This window comes from Pavona decussata, unplaced genomic scaffold, assembly GCF_977016875.1.
Source record: "Pavona decussata unplaced genomic scaffold, jaPavDecu1.1 SCAFFOLD_62, whole genome shotgun sequence".
Taxonomy (NCBI): Eukaryota; Metazoa; Cnidaria; class Anthozoa; order Scleractinia; family Agariciidae; genus Pavona; species Pavona decussata.
In genome coordinates, this window is record NW_028145483.1 from 1005659 (window position 1) to 1027576 (window position 21918).

General features: G+C 40.1%; 2 protein-coding genes and 1 long non-coding RNA gene across 8 annotated transcripts in view; 1 reads left to right on the forward strand and 2 right to left on the reverse strand.

Annotated features, from left to right (window-relative positions):
* Nucleotides 1–21918, forward strand: part of LOC146478871 (uncharacterized) — a 221721-nt gene that overhangs the window by 155629 nt on the left and 44174 nt on the right. The gene's annotated exons all lie outside the window — the stretch shown is intronic.
* LOC146478889 (uncharacterized) lies at nucleotides 51–5985 on the reverse strand. 5 transcript variants are annotated; one of them, XM_085111541.1, is made up of 4 exons: nucleotides 5833–5985; nucleotides 3830–3981; nucleotides 2432–2589; nucleotides 51–1541 (listed from the first exon to the last, which is right to left on the reverse strand). In XM_085111541.1, the coding sequence occupies exons 1-4, from the start codon at nucleotides 5898–5900 to the stop codon at nucleotides 915–917; spliced, it is 1005 nt and encodes a 334-aa protein (XP_084967667.1). In that variant the 5' UTR covers nucleotides 5901–5985; the 3' UTR covers nucleotides 51–914. The 5 variants fall into 5 exon arrangements, with proteins under 5 accessions (XP_084967667.1, XP_084967666.1, XP_084967664.1 ...); XM_085111540.1 differs by having other exon boundaries at nucleotides 2432–2592; XM_085111538.1 differs by having other exon boundaries at nucleotides 2432–2652.
* LOC146478890 (uncharacterized) lies at nucleotides 7955–21814 on the reverse strand. Its single transcript, XM_085111617.1, has 6 exons — nucleotides 21197–21814; nucleotides 20340–20646; nucleotides 19324–19593; nucleotides 13463–13741; nucleotides 10337–10597; nucleotides 7955–8836 (listed from the first exon to the last, which is right to left on the reverse strand). The coding sequence occupies exons 1-6, from the start codon at nucleotides 21752–21754 to the stop codon at nucleotides 8262–8264; spliced, it is 2250 nt and encodes a 749-aa protein (XP_084967743.1). The 5' UTR covers nucleotides 21755–21814; the 3' UTR covers nucleotides 7955–8261.

Below are 21918 nucleotides of genomic sequence, written 5' to 3' on the forward strand. Positions count from 1 at the left end.
CTCCACCAATGTCTGCTTTAAAAGACTTTTTTTCCGTAAAAAAGTCTTTGGAATCCCGACGTACTCGCTCAATGTTAGAATTCCGTGAGGAATGGACAGATGAAGAAGAGCCATGAGACGAAAAATCTCTTTAAATATGAACCAATATTTTTATCAAAAATCCAATTTGCAGAACGCCTGCTGGTAATGCTTATAGATAAGAAAAATATGGAATTCGCCATGGCGTAAAATTGTTTCTTCGCAAATTCTATTGAAAGTGAATGGGCAAAGTAAAGAGGAAAAAACATTCCTTAACTCTTGTAGCAGTATTGTAAATTTAATTACACATATCAATGCAATAGCCTATCTAATTGTATATATTAAGGAAATTAATAACAAATTGGTAATAAAAGAGTTTGTGATGAAGATGGCATAACAGTTAGAAGAATGGTTGTCATCAACTGGTCAGACATTTTGAAAATGAAGATAAAGTTGAAACTTGTTCCGAGTTGTGTGATTGTCTAAAACTAACCAATCCATTGTGTTTTACCTGCATTTTTTCTTTAGTTCGCGCTTGGAACCGTTGAATATTTTCCCTTTTTGTTGAGACTGAACGTTTTTCTTTGTCTCTGTCTGTCTCTCTGTCTCTCTTCTTTTTTCTCTTGTTTTCGCTTCTACAAGGGCCAAACACGATTTGGTTGAGACGGTACGTGAAACTTAAAAAATTCAACTTTTACAACTTTTAAAATTTGAAAATGGTGTCCTGGAGTCATCGAAACGTCAGTCAACAATATTATCGATTGTTTTTATTTTAAACTTTTACAGACATGCAAATTGGTGATATTCTATTCGTTTCAGATATATCCCATGTGACTGCTTGTCCAGATCTTTTATTCCTTAGTTTCAACATTAACTTTGAAAATAAAACATACAAGTCACAAGCCAGAAAATGGTGCATTCACAATCCTTCCCCGGCTATGTTTTGTAATATTAAGATAGTGATCAATTCGTTTCCCTTGAATATGTCGTTCTCCTCTGTTTCGCTTTCTGTTGCAGTGGTGGTGAACAATGTGCAAAATTTTACACGGATTCTTTACTCTGAATCTCTCATATTTTCTTAAGTTAAATATTAAAACTCGCTCAATTCCAGCAATGTTTGGTCGATAGTCAATATTGCTGAGCAACTGAGGAGAAACTGGGACGAGTAGCCTGAACAGCCAAGCATCATGGGAACCAATGTAGTTTGACTTCGGGCCGCAAAAGTCTTTCGCGTTACAGAGGCGAACGTTTTCCCGGGTTTCATGTCTTGTCAATGCATACACTGTTTTCTTGTTTAAAATGTCTTGATCAAGATATTCAAATCCTTTACCGACGTAGCAGTCTGCGTTCATAATCATCGCGTTTTTAAGTAATAAGTTATTCGAGGCGTATTCAAAAGCATCTTTGTAGCGCATGCGCCGACCAAGGATTTGAAAGACTAGTTTCCAGTCCATACTCAAATTCAGAGCTTTGATAAAAGGAGGATCCTCATGGCTTTCGCAAAGAATGTGGATTTCATGCACCTGGAAATAAGAATTATATGGCATGGTTAGAATATACATGTGGTCTCCTCAACATAAATGATTTAATTTTTTGCGGAAATATACAACTGCAAATTGAGAACTAGTAGCGCTCGCATGATCGTAAACCGCGGATCGGGAATAGCTGGTATTACAACCCAAGACCGCTCCCAAAGCACGAGTAAATTTGACTGTTGTCCGTAAAAACCCAGAGACAACACTCTGAATGTATAGAGCATTGCAACATGTTGAAGAAACTCCCTGGTCATACTCTGATCTCTTTGGATCTATCCAGAGTAAAATTACGCGTACGTTTTCACATTTGCCATGGTTTTGAAAGACAATCTGGGCGCATTTACATTAAAATTTTTAGATACCTTTGGGAGGCAGACTTAACAATCTCTTAAGAATCGACTAGATCCAACAGTAGCGAGGGGAGATATTTTCGGTCACGGTAAAACATTTCAAATTCAACTTTAAACTGGAATACGCCACCTTAATGCCTCTTTAATTCTCAGCTGTAAAGGAAAACGTTATAACGGTAATACTGTATTGCTATAAAATTTATTTTGGGGAAAAATGTTATAATCAGGGTCTATCGGACGATGGTGAACGGAGAAATTTAGGGAACCATGAAGTTTGGATGCCTATGAAAATAACTATATTTAGACTCTACTAAAATTTGACCTCTTTTATTTCCCGTCCCAACAGACTTACAAGAGGACAGAATAAATTAACGTACGTGAGGACAAAATAAATTAACTTAAGCGAGGACTGAATAAATTAACTTAAGCGAGGACTAAATAAATTAACTTAAGCGAGGACTGAATAAATTAACTTACGTGAGTACTGAATAAATAAACTTACAGTGATGACTGCATAAATTAACTTACGTGAGGACTGATTAAGTTCCTTTGGAGGCAGTAAGTGAACTCGTCCTGTCGCGTAATCAGCCTGCTATTTTTTGGACTACCGGAAGTGTTCAGGACCGGAAACTGAATAATTAGATGCAATCGAGCCCTTCCTTGGTAGACGTTTATTTTCTGTTTCTCTACTGAAACCAAATTCTTGCGCACATCATGGTTGATGGTTCCACTGGAATTGTCATTCACGGCTACTAGTAGTAATAAAACATTCCATGATATTTAAGGTGGCAATGATTGATATCGTAAACTGCCGCTTATAAGCCCTGACATCTTCGTAAAGGGGTTTTAGATGGGCTCAGAACGGAGGGGTTTATATCCGGGGGGGGGGGGGGAGGGGAAGGGAATTATGACCAGAATAAAGAATCGTGTCGAAACGAGCTATAGCTGTGTTGATCGAAATACGTTTTTCATTTACTGGTTTTTAATTAGGCTTTAAAACGTCAATATTTGTTACAAAACTAAAACTAACAACATCGGCGAAACTAGAGGGGGTCTTTTATCCGGGGCGCTTATAATCGGATGTATTTTTTGGTTTACAAGTAAATGGGCCTACAAACCGGGGGCCGGGGGGGGGGGGGGGTGGGCTTATAAGGAGGAAGGCTTAAAAATGGCAGTTTATCTTTTGGCATGCGTAGGTTGGGCTCTAATCCCACAATGATCACGTCCATTTTCTGATTTTTCCTCTCACCCTTCCTTTTTTCCTCTTTTCTTCCTTCTTACTCAGTGAAACAGCCAGTCCTTTTATCAACTAAGTTGATAACGTAAATTGGCGAACGCCAATAGCTACGTTTTCCCTCCACAACCGACGACGGAGCACCACAGTTCCTTTAAGAAACATCCCCATTTAGTCCGTTAATAAGACAGCCAGTTGGCCTGTAGTCTGTCAGTCAGTCAGTCATTCAGTCATTCATTCATTCATTCATTCATTCATTCATTCATTCATTCATTCATTCATTCATTCATTCATTCATTCATTCATTCGGTCAGTCAGTCAGTCAGTCAGTCGGTCAGTCAGTCAATCAGTCTATCAGTCAGTCAGTCAGACAGTCAGTCAGTCGGCCAGTCAATCAGTCAATCAGTCAGTTAGTCAGTCAGCCAGTCAGCCAGTCAGTCAGTCAGTCAGTCAAACATTCAGACAGTCAGTCAGTCAGTCAGCCTGTCAGTCAGTCCGCCAGACATTCAGACAGTCAGTCTTTCGTTCAGAGTCAGTCAGATAGCAACCAGTAAGTTAGCCACTTCGTCACGTTACACTTGTCTTTTCGATTCGTTTTGGGTCAGGTGCTAAAACATCTGGAAAAGCCGTCTGTGTTGATCATTTGATTAAAACATGAAGCTGATTTAATTGACATATGGAAACGTTCTTACCATCCAAATGTCGCGAAGTAATATCATTGCTATATTCATCCAACGAAAATCTTTGGTTGGGAATGAAGCTGTCCGGTGTTAACCAATAGAAAAGCAACAAGGCAAAAATGATCCCCAATAGAAGAGGAAATGGAGATCTGACTGTCCTACACCTGCACTGGACAAAAGAAAATTATGTTAATCAGTCTGTGAAGATAATCCTGATTATGAACATGTACACGGACGAACACAAGAACGACGAATAATGACAGCTTTCGTTAAGGGGGCAATTTACCTAAATTTGAATGAAATTTAAAGAGGTTTTAAGAATGGATAGAAGAAAGAAAATGATTTTTGGAACACTAACAGACAGTTGATACCCACGCAAGAGCACCCCAGGTTGTTAGTGGACTAACTTGGTGTCCGTCCATTAATTATTAACTACAAATTCTAATTTTAAAACTTCACTAAATCTTCAATATTTCTTATTTCTCTTGATTTAACTAATCCTTCTTAAAAAACTACTCCTCCCAAATATACCCAAAAATCACCCAAAAATTCACAAAATACCCCACAACACAGATTCACGGGATAATGATAGGGTTTTTGGATTGCTTGAAACGTGAATGAGATATTTCCATTAAAGCCATGTCAAGCGGCGGAAAAGTGGCGTTTAGGTGAATTGCCCCCTTAAGGTTGGTGTTGACTTTTGTAGGGTAGTGAAATTCTAAAGAAAAAAAAAACAACAGAAAACAAAAATAATCTTTCGAACGGCTATGGGCTGTCGCTTTTATATTTTATATTTCACATGTGAAATTTCAAACTTGTTATGGCAACGTTTCTCGATACAATAAACAAGTAAAAACCTCACGACTGTGAACGTAATTTGTCACCCATGATATAAGTACCATGTTAGTACTTATAAAATTAGGAAATATTTTCACTTGCGTAACCGGCCATTTGATTACCCACCCATGCTAAAGAGCTTGTTGGTGAAAGTTTGCCCAAATCCAAGTACCGTGAAATGAAATGTTAATAATGTTTATTTTAACCTTTTTTAACAGCGTTCGTGCTGACTGGTTGGAACAATATGAAAAAAAAAACAATAGCTCTCAAGACGGTGATCAGACAAACACATATTATGCGATTGTTTCAATATACAGAACGAGTAAAAAGTCGCCAACTTTGCAATATGTAAAAAACAACTTATCTATTACCGATCAAAATCTCGCCGTTGTACAACGGCGAAGTGAATGCCTATGTATATAAAGGATGTACACCCCTCTCAGGACCGTCATAATTTGATAATGGTTTTCCGAAATTTAATGTCAACTGGCTTCGGATATTAAGCGTGAGCCGGCCCGGAAGTGAGAGTTTGGTTATTCTTTATCTCTATAATCTGGAGGCCAGTTAGCTCCCTAATTCCCCCATACACCAAAAATCCGGCACCAAGCTTGTAATTAGCGCTGAAAATATTATTTCTTACAACAGTGTCATCCCTGAAATGCATTTTTGTTATCTCTTTTAAAATCTCTTAAACTTCTAACAGTGCTCCAAACGATTGTTGAACGGCTAAGGGGAATACTATTCGAGGTGTATTTTACTATTTATGTGGGGCATTGAGTCAAGAACTCCAGATGCCAAAGCAACTTAACTCGAACCAAAAACGAAGGTAGAAATATGTTGGAATTCCCCTAAGTTACAAACTCTAAGAAGAAATTCAGCCTGGCAAGAAAAAGCAAAAATTCTTACACTTCGTCGGCGGAATTTGAACAAACGACTTGCGGGTCCGATCACGCACCGTCGTTGATGTTGTGGCACAGGTCAAAGATTTTTCTCTGTCCTAGTTCCTTGATCCTAGCCTCCTTTCAAGGGGATGACACAGCGGGGAAATTTCGAGGAATGTACTCTTAACTTTAGAACTTACATAGGCTTAAATTTAACTTCTCTCACTGGTTTCACGGGTGCTACGCATACGGGACTCATACAATTTGAAACCACAATAATCGGCCCCAATCTCTTACCTTTGATAAAACTCGCATGTCGGCACCGCAGCGGGTATCAAGTCCGCTCGGTTTATCCCATACCTCATGATCACTTCACAGCCATTTTAAATTTCCCTTCTCAAAGGAATAGCATTTAGATTCACGTTTTGGTTATCAACGGCTTGTCGTTCATCGTTCAGTCAAGGTTATTCACGCTCTGTGTGTTTCTGCAGGTTGTTTATTGTGCGCGCGTTTTTCACGGCTGAGTGCGTGTGAGTGCTTGGCCGGTCTAACCTGAACTCTGTTCAAGACACCTGATTATTCAACAAGGGCGCTATCGATTGGTCTTATGATGACTGACATAAAAGTAAAGACAGTATTATCATAAGAAATATCTTAAATGGAGAGTGTAAGGCACCTTAAAAAGGGTCACGTGAAAAACAAAACCTTATCAAACCAATTGAAAACACTGCTGTAAGAAAATGTAATGCTCAGCACTATCGCAGCACTTCCAGATGATAATTTCCACTATCCTCGCATGTCTCAAACTTAGCATGGCACTGTCAAGTGAACATTAATAGAAAAAAGGATATGTAATTTCAACAGAACAGGGGTTTGTTTATTCTGTCTTTTTTGGCTCTGATAATTAAGTCCCAATTAACACGTGCTTTGCATTTCAACAGCTGATCTCCTCAACTCCAACATTGTACGCTACCTTACAGCTGAGGTTCGCTTTCAATTGATAATTCAAAGGGGCTCTGGGCCCGCTTGACTAAGGTTTCCATCAAAACTAAAGAACAAAAATCCTTGGAAGAATTTTCTTCAATAAGTGATTAAACTGGACCCAAAGGTCACACTAACCCAGGATTAGCTTAATCAGGCTTTGAACAACTGGGCCCTGATCAATGCAGTATTTTTCAGTATTATTAATCCAAGGAAATACAAAAATACTTGTGAATTGTTTGTGGCTAGTCTGACGCGGCGTTTCGTCTCGGCCAAGAGACTCTTTAGAGACCTTTAGAATTTGTAGGCAAACTCGTTGAGAATCGCGCTCAAAGTCCCGTTCGCAAATTCAAGATGTTGGCAGTCTGGCCCTCTATCGCAGAAGGATTCCCAACCGCACGTACACGAGTTGAAATTTATACAATAAAGAATTGAAAAATTGTATTACTTGTGAATTGTTCGTGGCTAGTCTGACGCGGCGTCAGACTAGCCACGAACAATTCACAAGTATTTGACAATTTTTCAATTCTTTATGGTATAAAAATCCAAAAATGATGATTTATTTTGCCCAAAACTATCTATACTCTATCCTCTATTTATTCCGTTACTCTATACTGGTTTTCTGAGATTAAAAACAGTGTCTTTGACTACGGATGCATGGCCAGGATGGAATTAAACTGAATTTAGGCCAGTTTTCTTCCCCTAGCAATGCTTGCGTCTTGTAATAAAGAACTAAAATCACTCAGATGATCGTGCTTTGTTCTTCGACATCTTCCTCTTGCTGGCTTGTCGTAATTTTTATGGCCAACACTGAAATTTTGCTTTGTTGGGTTAGAACTGAAACTTGCCGTGATAAATGAATAGCCTATCATTTTACAAGTTTCAATCCATTCCGACCCTATTCTTTCTCTGGCCAGAGGCACTAATCGATAGTTTTGTTTCACTGGAGTGATAATTTATAACAAAACTAGACAATTTCTTTTTCGTTTCCGTTGACAGACAAACATTTTTGGGTTTTGAAATGACATCAAATTCGCGTGATACTTTTCCTTTAATGTTGAAAAAGTTATTTTGCCTGTGTTCCATACGGTTTTCAGCCACACCATAGCTTCGTGCTTTAAAATCTCACAAATACAAGGTCTTGTAAATATGGGAAGAATCCCTCTTGTCACTAATCATCCTACGTGGGAGCTAGGGCCATTAAACTTGGATGACTAGGTTACTGTTAAGGTTACAGCGGAATGTTTCAGTTAGCGTACAGTCCAACTAAGAAGAACATGTTCTAGAACTTATGAGTGAACTTGTACTAACAGTATCAGATCTTGGAACTGTGAAAGAGAGATCGTGAAAGTTTTGACAGGAGTGCTCACAATTTCTAAGCTCGCATCTTATTCATGATTAAACCACATCAAACCACATGAAACGATGGATGGACATTAAAAAAAAACAATTTTAATAGCGTTACTTTTCTTTGAGAACAGTTCAACATACTTTTTTTTTAAGTACAACCTTACTCTAGCTAACTTTCGAGTCCTACGTCGACCGCATTAAAAGAAAACTATATATTGAACAACAAGCTTTTGTTATACTGTTTTCTACCCTCTGTATGTGAGGCAATTTAACTTCTAAGTTTATAGCTTCTAAGTTAACAACAGTCAGATGAAGCGGTGCTTCTTACGATTCAGTTATTTTCTAACTTTTTTGGTGAAAAAAAAAAAAAAATCTTAAAACACTTGGAAACATTTTCAAGAAACAACAAACAATCGTATGGTCTGTGAAACAAGAACATGCGAGTCTTTCCCTTTAGCAATGACAAACACCGAATCCGTCTTGTCGACGTCCTGAGGGCGTGTCGCTCTTACGCGAACGGAGATGGTCACGCAACGGCCTTTGATTACGCGTTTTGGGCGTACGCGTGAAGGCATAACGTAACCCAGTCTATCCTTCACGACAGTCACGTTGAAAACTTCGGTGTCACCAAAGTTGCACAACTGGAAATGGATGAACGTGACTCTGTTTAGAGGGAGGGTGTAATCGTTGCTAGCGTATTTGCCCCTCAGAACAGCCGTGGTTGGTTTAATGGTTTGGCGGGAAATTCTCTCAAATGGATAACCCTCACGGGTGGTTCCTTTCAGCTTCAGCTTGAAGGCCCGCGAAGACCTACTAGGAAGGATGCTAGCAGTGAAATGGACGCTATCACGTGACTGCAAGGTGACGTCACTGATGTGGATTCCTTCAGTGGTTATGAGCTGTAGGCGAAGGGAACTGGTGTCGACTTTTTCTGATCCAGCCAAAGTAATAACCAAATTATTCAACTTTCCTTTAAGAAGAACAAATAAAGAAATACGTGATTAAGTGTCAATTTCAGAGTCCACATTCTCCTTAGTGCCTCATCGATCAATACAAGCAATTCTCCGTGGGAGGATAAAAGAGACAATGTCCCGCTAGAAAATTGGAATTTTTTTCACCTAATTTCAAAGTTACACAGCCAAAAGCAGCATATGTACAACCAAATTCGATGAAACGATTAACATAGCGAAACACAACAGGTAGAAAGGTCCTGCTCCAATGAAAACATGTCTCATCTTAGTTTTAGGTTACCGGCTTCCATTTCTTGGAAGCGCAGGAGGGTTGGGCAGTACCCAATCCTTTTAGGACGGTGCCTACTTTTGTTACTTCGCATACGTTCTGCGCATCTAGAGATACTTGGGTTTCCTATGGGTGGTGCCTAGTAATACAGGGATATTTTTGCGCGGTTTAAAACTACGCGGAGAGGCAGAACATAGCAAGTGCTCTTGGTATCCAAAAAGAAAATTGGGGGTAACCATGCATTTTTCAGAGCTAATAAAGCTTCAATTTAGGAAGAAAACGCCATGCATTACTTACTTTGTATTTTACTGCTTTTTAGAATAATTGTTGCTTAATTATCTCTGAAAAATGCGTGGTTACCCCTAATTTTCTTTTTGGATTTCAATAGCCCTTGCTAAGATCTGCTTTTCCCGCAAAGTCATAAACCGCACAAAAATACTTCTTTATTGGTATGCACCGTCTTTAACGACTTAACTATCGACCCACCACTTTCTCCTTTTTCATTTATGCGCATCACTCCCCAACACTTTCGAAGGCAGAAAAAAAATCATCCGTCTTTTACAGGTTTGTCGGTTAATATGCTGTGGTTTATACGCGAACACAAGAGATCATAATTTGGCTAATGTTAAAAGAAACGACAAGTGAAAAAACAAAATATTAATGGGGGGTTAAACCCAACGACACAGTTCATATAGAACAACCAGCCTTCAAAAAAATTGAGCAATCGTCAGCGATATGAAAATCAGGGAACGTCAGTGACCATTTATCTAATACGCTTGAAACATAACTACTCTTTTCTTTCACAGTCATGTCATAGCTAGGTGAACTGAAAAAGGTTTTTTGGTACAATTATTACAGATCGAGGAATTGTCCAAGAAAGGATTGGGGGGAGGTAGGGGGGCTAAGCAATATATGAGGGTGTCATGATTTGAGGACAGAGAGATCTATAGAGCGGTTTTCAATGGAGTGTCGAAAGAAATGCGTGTTTGCTTTGGTTTTTCTTTATCACGCTCTGTGATTGGTTAGAAAAACTCGCTCCACTTTTTCAACCATTGAGAAACAAAACAAAACCAACTCTGGCTTGGTCGCACGCGTTTTCCCGCGCTTGGTGCCAGTAACATGTTTCGAGCTCTGATTGGTTCATTGCGCTGATTGAGTCTGATGTCATTGTCCAGAGTAATTAATTTGGTTTTGGTCTTACGACACTCAATTGAAAACAATTCTAACTTACCAATTACTGGATTTGAGATGGGGACTTCAACTATTCCCCCTCTGCGTCCTGGCACTGCGATTAAAAAGTACTCCTCGAAATCGATATTGGTAGCGCTGCTTGACTTGACATAAAACTCGTGTCCACCATTACTACCCGACACGATTAGGGTCCAGGTTCCGTTCTTGGGGTTCTCGATCTGGTAAACGGAGACCTGGGAAAGACTAAGTTTCCCAGAAGTTATTACCACATCATCTGGGTTTTTCAAGATGATTCCTTTACCTGCAATGGCAAGGAAAATATTGCGAATGGTCGTTTAAGGATGGTGCCTACTTTTGTTACTGCGCATACGTTCTGTGCATCTCAAGATACTCGGGTTCCTATGGGTGGTACCTACTAATACAGGCATATGTTTGTGCGGCTTGAAACTATGCGGAGAAAGCAGAACTTACCAAGAGCCTTTCGCATCCAAAAAGAAAATTGGGGGTAGCCATGCATTTTTCAGAGATAATAACGCTTCAATTTGGAAAAAAAAACACCATACATTGCTTTGTATTTTACTGCTTTTTAGAACAATTGTTGCTTGATTATCTCTAAAAAATGCGTGGTTACCCCCAATTTTTGTTTTGGATTTCGATAGCCCTTGCTAATATCTGCTTTTCCCGCATAGTCATAATCGCGCAAAAACACCTCGGTATTAGCAAGCACCGTCCTTGAGTGTTCATTAAATTTATGTCAGTGTTTGGTTATAGAGACCGAAATAATTTCAAAATATGGTAAGTGTATAACAGACACTTGACCCGGGAAACGTAGTTGCTCGATGATCCGGCTTCGGTTGACCGCTCTATTAAAGGGCATACGTACGATATCATAGGGAACTAAACCCCTACCATGTCCTACTGTGCCATTTTGAGTTAGGGGCTGTTTACGTGGAGGGAGGAAGGTCCTAGCACTAGGAAGATCCGAGAAGGCGCCAAAACTTTGCGTTTACTTTACGCGCAGAAATTTCGGCCGAAGTGGTTACCAAGTGGAGACGGAAAAGAAGAATAACTGTCGGCCTTGAGCAGCTGAACGCCCGGCTGCCGGCCGCCATGTTTGCTCTTTTTGTCCCTAGGTGCTAGGATCTTCCTATCTCTTAGCTAGGAAGTTCCTATCTCTAGGAAGATCCTTGTTTTAGGGCCAAGTACAACTTTTTGCATGTACTCTGAATAGAGAAAACATATGGCGCTAGGATAATCCGCCCTCTAGGATCTTCCTAGTGCTAGGATCTTCCTCCCTCCTTCTTAAACTTGAATGCTAATTGGATTGAACCTCATTGAATGCTAATTTTCTTAAACTGTACCACAACAAAGTACGTGCGACGTTCCCACGTGCGACGAAAAGCGCAAGAAAAAGAAAATTTTCTTATTTCCTTGCGTTTGGGTGTGAACATCGCTAACGCAAGCATGAACACTGTTCTTCATCTTGGCGAGCTATTCCAAATGCGCTTGCGTGGCACGGGGCGCTTTCCATTCGACCAAAAATTTCGGAATGAAATTTCGAGTATTCCATGTGACGAATGGAACAGTATTTTCCGGTTGGTTTGAACCAAGCCGTCCCAGTCCATCACGTACCAATTTTCGCGCGAAAAATACCAAATAAACAGGGGGATCAAAAAATGGCGGACTCTTTGTTTATTTTACTTGCTTTAGAGTTGCTCGACGACTATGAAGTTGAAATAAGCAAAGTATTGGACCAGGACGACGACATAACGCTGTTCAGTGTAGGTAGCTCCTACATGCGTAGGAATTTACAGTCAACCCAGGTCACGCGTGAACGATATTTTTGAAATTTGAACGGAGTTTGGAAATTTACATGTCAGTTTCGAAAATCGTCAACGAGATTGCAGAGTTCCCGTATAAATTTCCCTAGCTTATTGACGGTATAAAGCTATGAATTTTTCTTTACATTGCAAAATTGATATTTCAAGAATAACAATTGTTTTCCAAGTATTTTGAATCTTTTTTTCAGTTAATGCGTCTTTTTCGGAACGATTTCCAGAGAAATGTCCAACATTCCATTCACACGTCGCACATTACAAAGAGAAATTCGAATGTTCATTTCATTCTTGGAAATACTCTTCACGCGTGACCTGGGTTGACTGTAAACCGAGTCCGCGACTACTTTGAGGGCACGATACCTCTCTATTTTCCTCGATTTTCGGGCTCTGAGAAACTGGGCGTGAGCAGGAATGGTCGAATGGAACGCAATTTTCTGGAATTTTAGGCCAACCTCGCGAGGTACACCCAAAATTTCGGAATGAAATTCCGGAAAATGTCTGTTCCATTCGCTCCCAAACCCGGAATTTCAGGAATTTTTGGTCGAATGGAAAGCGCCCACGATATTCCTAGAGCTTGCGTTTACATTTGCGTTTCATGTGAACATCGCATGCATTTGCGTGTAAATTTGCGTAGCACGTGCGAATCAGGGACCCAAGTCCCCTCTCTACTCGCCAGATGGATTTGTATCACGGAATTCTCCTGTTGGGATTCTTTGCCATACCTTGTGAATAGGCAACTAGTAAGTTGGAATTTAACGGTGAGTTATGTTGAGTTTCTAATCTTTCTTTGAATACATTACAATTTCTCCAATTAACACTGCAGTAAAAATATGTTTTTATTTGGCCAGCTCCGTGAGCTGGCACGATGAGTCAAATCCTGCGCCGTGATTGGCCACCCGAGAGGGCAAGATAGAGCTATCTTGCCCGCTCGGGATTATCCGTTGCCCGTTCGCTCGACACGGAAAGTTTAACCACAAAAACGCAACAAAAAAACTTGGCAAACATCCAGCCATCTTGACCTCACACTTGGTCAATAACGCATATATTTATTAATTAAGTTATTACTATTATTATTACTATTATTATTATTATTATTATTATTTATTATTATTATTATTATTATTATTATTATTATTATTATTTTTATCGCACATACTGTACTGCAAAACTTTGCATAGCCAGAAATTTATCCTACAGCTAAATTAAATAAACATTAAAACAACGTTTTTACTGAAATACAAGGTAATATGATTCTGTAAATACTTAACCTATACAAGTAAATGCTAAATACAAGCAAAACCGCAACTAAATGCAGAAAGGCCACAAACCTGCCGCATTCCGCGTCGTGCTAACGGTCACGGTCATTTTCTCCATGGAATCATCAACTGGAATGCTATATCGACTGTTCGCAATTCGACCAACCCGCCGCTTTTTTCTGTTTGGCACGTTTGATCCAAAACTCACAACATTATCGCCCTCAAGCACCCCTTCCGTTAAAGTGCCCAGGCTCTCCAGCTCCCATTGATCTTTGAGTTCGAGGGCTTGACCGGAAGTTGACTCTGCAAGCTCCCGAAAAGCTGGGTGTACTTCGCTACCCTGGCAGGAAGCTAATAAAAAATAAATTAACCCTTTAACCCCTAATATCAAAGAACAAATTCCCCTATCTTGTCCCCATATTTTCTTCTAAAAGTACCGGGGAGATGTTATTTAAATATCGAGAAATTTACTGTGATCATATTTTTAATTCTCATGAACTCAGGGGTGAATAAGCATTGATATTACAAGGAGAAATTTGATGCTGATCACTGTTAGGGTCTAAAGGGTTAAATGAGACAACAGTAACAATAACACAAACGATTTAAGGTGTTGCAAGGTACTAAGAGAGAATGTCTGTGAAGACCGCGTGATATCAGTAAAATGTGGCACATGCTTCAAAAATTCAAAATCTTCATATTTCGCTCAGAGATACCCTATGATAAGCCAACAAACGTGATATATTTTTTTTGTTCAAAGCTGGCTGTATTTTCAAGAAAATTCTCAAAAAACTGTAACGGGCGCCGACCGTCACAAAATGGCGGAAATTAGTGCGTCGAGTAACAACACAAGAACTTCGCTCGTGTAAAGCGCAAAAGGAAGCACGGTTTTTTCAAATTGGTATATTTGTGTAAGAGTCATTGGCAAATGATTCAAGTCTAAAACCAGGATTGTTTACCTAACTGGGAATGCACGGCAAGAGTTTAAAAATCACCAATATTTCATTGTTTAAAAATCTCATTTTGGAGCAGTTTTTCAATAACCGTTTTTCCCATGCGGTATAACTCAGAAGCGCTTGAAATTAAGGCTGTGATTAGTGGAAATAATCTTCTTTTCAAGGATATAAAAATTAGTCTGGGGCTCTTAACTTCTGCACGGAAAAAACACGCTCTCGGTCGAGAAAAATCACAAACTCCACTTGTCAACAAACACAAAAAATCGAATTAGAGTCTGTTATCGAAGCCAATATTCCAAGCAAATCTTAGTGCTTAGCACCGTATTTGATTTGAAAGTCAACATTACAAGTTTACCTTGCAAAACTTGTGGCTGTAGATTGCTTTTCATCGCCACTCTCCCTTCAAAATTGTTATCTTCCCTTCGACCATGTTTACCAAAGCACAAGTAATCAACAACCATACGTATGACTCCTGCATGAAACATTACAGTTCCTGACAGATTCAACCATATTTGAGTCTCCACACAGCTATGGCAAATAAGGTAACTCAATTGTACGATTAAGAACGATGATGCGATTATCTATAGTCGCAGAAGAAGAAATTTTGCAGCCCGAAGACGCACATAAGGGGAATCGTCTGTAGAATGAGACGATCATGTGTCACGCAATGAGACCGAGTGCGCAGGACACCCAACAAAATTAACAACCAGATTATCATTTTTCCGCGGCAGTTTGTCTGCGTCCGACTTCAAGCTTAAAATCCCCTAGCTGACATGGTACTAAATCTGTTACCAGCTTTTTATCTTTTAGGATGGGATTTTTTAGTACAAATGTTTTACAAGCAGATGCTTTGTACATCGTGCACGTGCAGTGGACAGAATGGTACCACTGGGGGGGGGGGGGGGGGGTTGCCTGACTTTATCGACGAGACTAAAACAACAAAAGAGAACCGCATTTAAAGGCAATTACAATTACTTCTTTACGATAAGAAAGTTCGCACTTTATGTAAGCTACGCTCAAATAAATCAACCATTTATTAAAATCATCTTTTACATTATTCAGATGTACACTTCCCGCGTTTAGCGAAAGCTATTCAAGGCGGGTAGTGTAACACGGGCCGGTGGTGTAAGTGTTGCCTGAAGGTTAGCCTAACAGTGGTATAAATGCCACCAATGCTTTTAGCACTCAGCTTGTAAGGCCAATGAAGAACATACTTAAAGCAAAAAGCAGATAAGAGCCCGGAAAACGAATCTTATTGCTGGCAGATGCAGCCTAGACAAAGTGACTGAATCTTTTTCATGTAAGGCTGTTTGCGATGAACGGATGTGTCAGTGACATGCTAAAAGACAAACAAATGTCCTTTAGAAGGACAACATTTTCAATGCCCTTTGTAACATCAGCTAGGCTTAGCTTGAGCTACACAGTTCCATATGGCCGATGAATCCGGATTAATTGCAATTTACAGCCACGGCATATTCCTACCCAAAGCAACGATAATTACTAGGATAACTGTGCTCCTGAAAATAAAAAAAAAAACAAGCAAAAAGTTTCTAGAATAATATTAAGCACCGCAGGGTTCTAACCACGGCCGCACCCATACTCATGGTCAGAAATATTTAGAGAAGAAGGTTAGACCCTCAAATGGTTCGGATGGCCACGTTGAAGTTTTTATGGCGGCCCCGTCTCCAACTTGGAGATGTAAAATAACCACTGTAATGAGCCCTGGATATGACCACTCTCAGTACCAGCGATTAGTCTGAAGGGCTTCTGAGGGAATATAATGAGACTACAAAATTGTGTAACTGTCAGAGTTCAGTTTATTTGAGAGAACTTAACGGAGTTCTTCACAGATTAGTAGCTACGGCTATAAAAAGTATCAATAATAATAATAATAATAATAATAATAATAATAATAATAATAATAATAATAATAATAATAGCATAAGCGTTGCATTTATAGTTGGGTTTCCAGGAAAATAAGCATGTTGGTTTCATTTACGGAAAAAAAATTTAAGTTCGTGATAAACATTGTAATTAAATTATCGCACACCAAAAACAGGCTAGTTATTAAAAATGCGAGCTCCTTGTTGCAAGTATATGTTAATTTTTTTCCAACTTACGGCTTTTCGCTCGGTTTGAAAATAAGACACAACTTTTAAATTTCATATTGACCTTCCCCTAACATGAATTAGCAAAACTACGTTGCCTTACGGGAAAATTTGTACCTGTTGCCTCTGGTACGTCTTAGATAGTCTCCGAAAGCGCCTTCTTAATACCGCGGTCAGCCTTGCGCGATTTCCCTTTGGCGTAGCTCGATAAGGTATCGTTGGGAACCTCTCCACCACCCAATGCCCAAAGAGGAGGGATGAACTGGACAGATGGTCATGCCCGAAATGTCACAAGGTGCAGTGAAAATTGAAGCCCGTGCTAAAATTAAGTTGATCTCCGACTCAACATCGCTTACGCCGACAGACTGTGTGTGTGCTGAGATGCTTTTTCCGCATGAAAGCAACGGGAGGATAAGGGCACTTTTTTTCTTTTGCTCGTCTTCGTTTATCTTGGGAGCACTGTCCCCCAGCTAACCTCTGAAAAGAGCAATTGATGTCCATTTCATGTGTTATCCGGAAGGACAACGTGGCTGCGCGATCATCTGTTTGTTTAAAAATTTTGAATGACGCGATGGTCATTATATCATTAGGATTGGTTCACCTTATTAAATTTGGTTTTCTTTAGTGTTGAGCGCTCCCGCTTTTCCCTTCCCATTATTTTATTACTACTTTCCTTCTTCTAAATTTTACATTTGTTTATTTCCTTCATTTCTTCCTTTGTTTGCTTACAAGTTCGTTTTCTTTCTTTCTTTTTTTCTTTCTACCGTTCGGGCTGCTTGTCTGTCGGTCGATCGGTGGTTCTTTCTTCCTTAACCTATCTCGCTCTATTTGGCGTTTTTTCCATTTGTTTTAAGAATTTTAGATCACAGAGTGTCTTTTTTAACAAACCAAAATTATTTCCTTATCCGCAAAACTTGTGTAACACCTGAAGGAATATTGGTAACCAAGCCTTCCTTGTAAGGAGTGTGATATGTCATTGCGTGACATACAAATGATATGCATGGATTGAAGAAGTCAAAACAACAGTGTCGCTCAGTAAAAAAATCTCGCTCAATGGTCATTTTTTTACGATGAAACAAGCTCAGTTGTACGTTAGAGAAAGATAGCAGATATGGTGTATTGAAACTGCGAAGAAAAGCGCCGATGTTTGTACAAGAGCCACCCAGGTATCGTTCAGATAGTTGTTGATTTCGTAAACTCGCTGTCAGAGGGAAGATGGTAATTTTGAAGAGAAAGTAGGAATGAAAACCAATCTACAGCCACTGTTTTAGCAAGGTAAACTTGTAATGTTGACCTTCTAATCAAATAGGTGCTAAGCAGCAAGATTTGCTTGGAATATTGGCTCCGATAACAGAGACTAATTCGATTATTTGTGTTTGTTGACAAGTGGAGTTTGTGATTTTCTCGACATAGAGCATGGTTTTTTCGTGCAGAAGTTAAGAGCCCCAGACTAATTTTTATATCCTTGAAAAGAAGACTATTTCCACTAATCACAGCCTTAATTTCAAGCGCTTCTGAGTTATACCGCATGGGAAAAATGTTTATTGAAAAACTGCTCCAAAATGAGATTTTTAAACAATGAAATATTGGTGATTTTCAAACTCGTGCCGTGCATTCCCAGTTTAGTAAACAATCCTGGTTTTAGACTTGAATCGTTTGCCAATGACTCTTACACAAATATACCAATTTGAAAAAACCGTGCTTCCTTCTGCCCTTTACACGAGCGAAGTTCTTGTGTTGTTACTCGACGCACTAATTTCCGCCATTTTGTGACGGTCGGCGCCCGTTACAGTTATTGGTAATTTTCTGGAAAACAAAAGTAGAGCTGAACATAAGAAATACACCACGTTTATTAACTCATCATAGAGTATGTCTGAGCAAAATATGAGGGTAGTCAATTTTTGAACCCTGTGCCATCACTCACTCGGTCATGAATAAAAGGCGCTCCTAAGAGCTTTACTTTGCGCACTCGTTGGATACGCGTCAAAATTGACGTCTTCTTTACAATGAAACAACAGCAGCAACAACAACAACAACAACAAACTCAAAATGCTGTGCGCATTTTAATGCGCCCTTAAAAAGGGGAAGTATTACGGGAATTTGGTGTTGTATCAAAAGCTTCAAAACGTTTTGTTATCAACAGAAACTGATCTAAAAGTATTTGCTCAAATTTGTTGTAAATTGTCACCCCAGTGTACTAAGACTATCGATGAGTGTCTTTGGCCACAAATGGACTAGATTAAAATGGACTGCAACCTTAGAAAAATTAGGCTAACTGTTTTCAAGTTCTCGCGTTTTTGTTCCCAAAATGCACTGGAGCAGGTGATGAGTTTTTCCTTTCAGGAATTCAGTTGATTTCTTTTCCTTTGATGTTATAGAAATATTTTGTAACTAAGTGAAGATGTTATCGCACCATTTTCACCACAAAAGATCAAAATCCCCGTGATACTTCCCCTTTAAGTGCGAACAGGATGACAAAAGCGAAAAATTGGTGATCATAAAATTTTCAATTTTTTTGCAAACGCCAAACGCAATTTTTCGTCGCAGTGCGAACAGGGCAAAATTTTTCTTGATGTTATCCTTCAAATGTCACTTATTCTGAAACTACGTAAAGGAAACTAAAAACAACAGTATATTGGTAGTTTTCTTTTTTGTCGTTTCGTCCCTTCTTTTATTAAAGAACTTTTGTAGTTTTTCACAAACGCTCGAATGGTATGGCGTGTTTTGCACACCCTGCGCCGTTCCTTTTGCATCCTCTCCTAACCTGTTTAAGGTTAGGAGATATGGGGGATGGCCACGAAACACTGAAAGAGTGAAACTTGTTATAATGTGACGTGTAATTATTTGTCACGCTTGTGTCACGCAGGAGTACCTGTTGTGAAGAAGTTGATTGTCACGCCATATTCATCACCGCTTGCCAAAGCCTTCACTTCCTCTATGTCATACTCCGTTGCATCCTTTGGGCCTGCGTCAGTGAACACGTACATAGGGGACCCCCATGCAGGGTCCTGGTACAGGGCTTCTAACATGCCCCTAAACGTGTACTCCGGGCAGTCCCCTCCGCCATGGGCTCTCAAATTGTTGATGGCTGCTACAAATTCTCCGGCTTCGCTTTCCTCTTTGACAACCACTGGAGGTACACCTGAGCAAGTTATGACCTCAACTGTTAGTAAAGCCTACTAGTTTACGAGCAACCTAGTGACAGATGGATCCTGGAAAGGGGCCAATTACCTCCCCCTAAGGAGAAAATAAGGAAATATTGCCTGCAAGCCAAGCTCTCTAATTGGGATCTCTCGTGAGACATATTTTAGGTTAATATCTGGGGCGCGACAGGATTGGTTGTGGCGGGGGCGGGAGAAGGAAGGCGATGACTGAAGAATTTTTCCACCCCGGAAACGGTGGGAAGCTGGAACGATGGATTAAATTCTACCGGAAGTGTGAAATTTGGCAACCTGGTTTCATTCAAAAACATCAAAGCATTTCGACAGTGCTGCTGTCATTTTTATAATTTTCTTTATCTGCTAAACAGAGAAGAGATTCTCTTTCGCCTCCCTCCTAACTCTTTGTCCTCTCTAGCCTCCCACTCAGTCGTTTTTAGGGGACTCGTACTGCGTGTTAGGTTATATCCTCTCCCGTTTCTCCTACCCGCTTTTGAGCCGCAGATTTTTCAGTTGTCAGCTCTGTTTTCTTCTGTACTTATTTGTTTACGGGCTTTGCTGAAACCGATGCGGGAAGGAAATTAACGCTTTGAATCTCTCCTCTCCACCTTCATCCGTCCCTTAGTCATCGCTATTCAATGCGCTTGCCACAGATCTCAACTCTGCTGCATGGATAACAACATTTGAACCCTCCTTCTACATTCATAACAGTAGTTTCTAACTCACTTACCAGGTGGATACGGGTCATTAAAAGGTGATAGGATGTAGGTAATGATTGGAGAATCCCGCGGGTGATTAATGATATCAATTGCAATGTCTTTTGTTGCCTGGATTTCATCGCTCATACTTCCAGTATCATCTATAACAAACATTAGGGACACATCTCCTTGAACCGCCATGAAGCTATCAAAAGAATCACTGCCAACTCTTTGACGAAGGTTCTGAAGAAATTCCCTTCCTTCGTTGTGAGAGCTCCTCTTAAGTCGGTCTGAGTGTGCTGGCTTGGTGCTGAGCAAATACATGATCTGTCCCAGGACCTAAAGAATAATGAAACTTTACTATCAAAGAGTTCTCCATGAAGCGCACGTTGGAGAAATCGACGCTTGACGGACGTAACTCCAATTCGCGAGCTCGAGCGAAGCACGCAATTGGGAGAAAAACAGGAAGTCAAACACGAGGCAGTGTGTTATCTGATATCACAGCTCTAGTTTCGCCAGCCAGACATGTGTTAGCATGCAGACTAACTCTGTGATTCCTACCTATTTTTATTTTTAGCGTCTCTCATTATTCACTTTCTTAAAAATCTACCTAGAAGCTAAGTTCTGCCCTGGTTCCCATTACCTGGGTACTTCAGACGGAATTGCACTTGTTCATGCTTTGATAAAGGCCGAGGCAATTATTAGCTGTTCGACCGAAGCGTAAACACCGACATTAGGAAGAGCAATCTGCTTGTGATTGAATATCTTCTGAATATTCACGATTTTGGGCACTTCCTGCAGTATTTTTTTTAGGTACGCTTCCCATAGCCCAAGTAGTAGCGCAGTTGCTAGTTAAGCCGAAAGCAATGAAGAATATCACATGGCTTACCTGTCGAGCGTATTTATAACTCTTGCTCCGTACGGCTCTCTCAACAAGAGCTCTCTGTTTAGCAAAGGTACGGTCGCTATAACGGATGCCTGAAGCGTTGGCATTCGCTACAGCTCTTTCAATATCGTTAAGTACCTCCAGAAACTTGTTCGACGGAGACGAACGTTGTCGGTAAACCTTGCGCTTTGTCTGGTAGGTGACCACTGTTTCTGTAGCTGGTATTTGTGTTGTCCTTAGCCTGTATTTTATATAAGGACGATGCCGATGGTGGAGCTTATCGCGACTGCCCCAGCTTCCACTTTTTTCGGAAACACTCATGGGTTTTTTGACTGATGTTGTTTCCTCTTTCTCTGGTTCTACGACAACAGTCTTCATGACCTTCTTCGTTGTCTTCTTCGGCGTGAGAATATCCACGGTTCGTTGTGAGCCACCAGAAAAACCCATCAGCGAATCTCGAGTAAATTGCAGCGACGAGAAGAAACTGCCAAAGGATTGGTCTGCACACAGCAAGAAAAGAAGCACTGTCCCGGCCAAGATGATGTGAACTTGTTTCGCCATGATTTTAGCGTCTAATCTTTGAGTAGTCTTCTCTGAAATGAAGCTCAACGAGAGTTGATTGGGAGGACTTTATCTTGAGGTCACCGGAAGTTACGAAATGGGGAACTACATTCTTTTAATGATTAAGCAAGTTTGCGCGCGCGCGAACTTGAACTTAGTGCCCA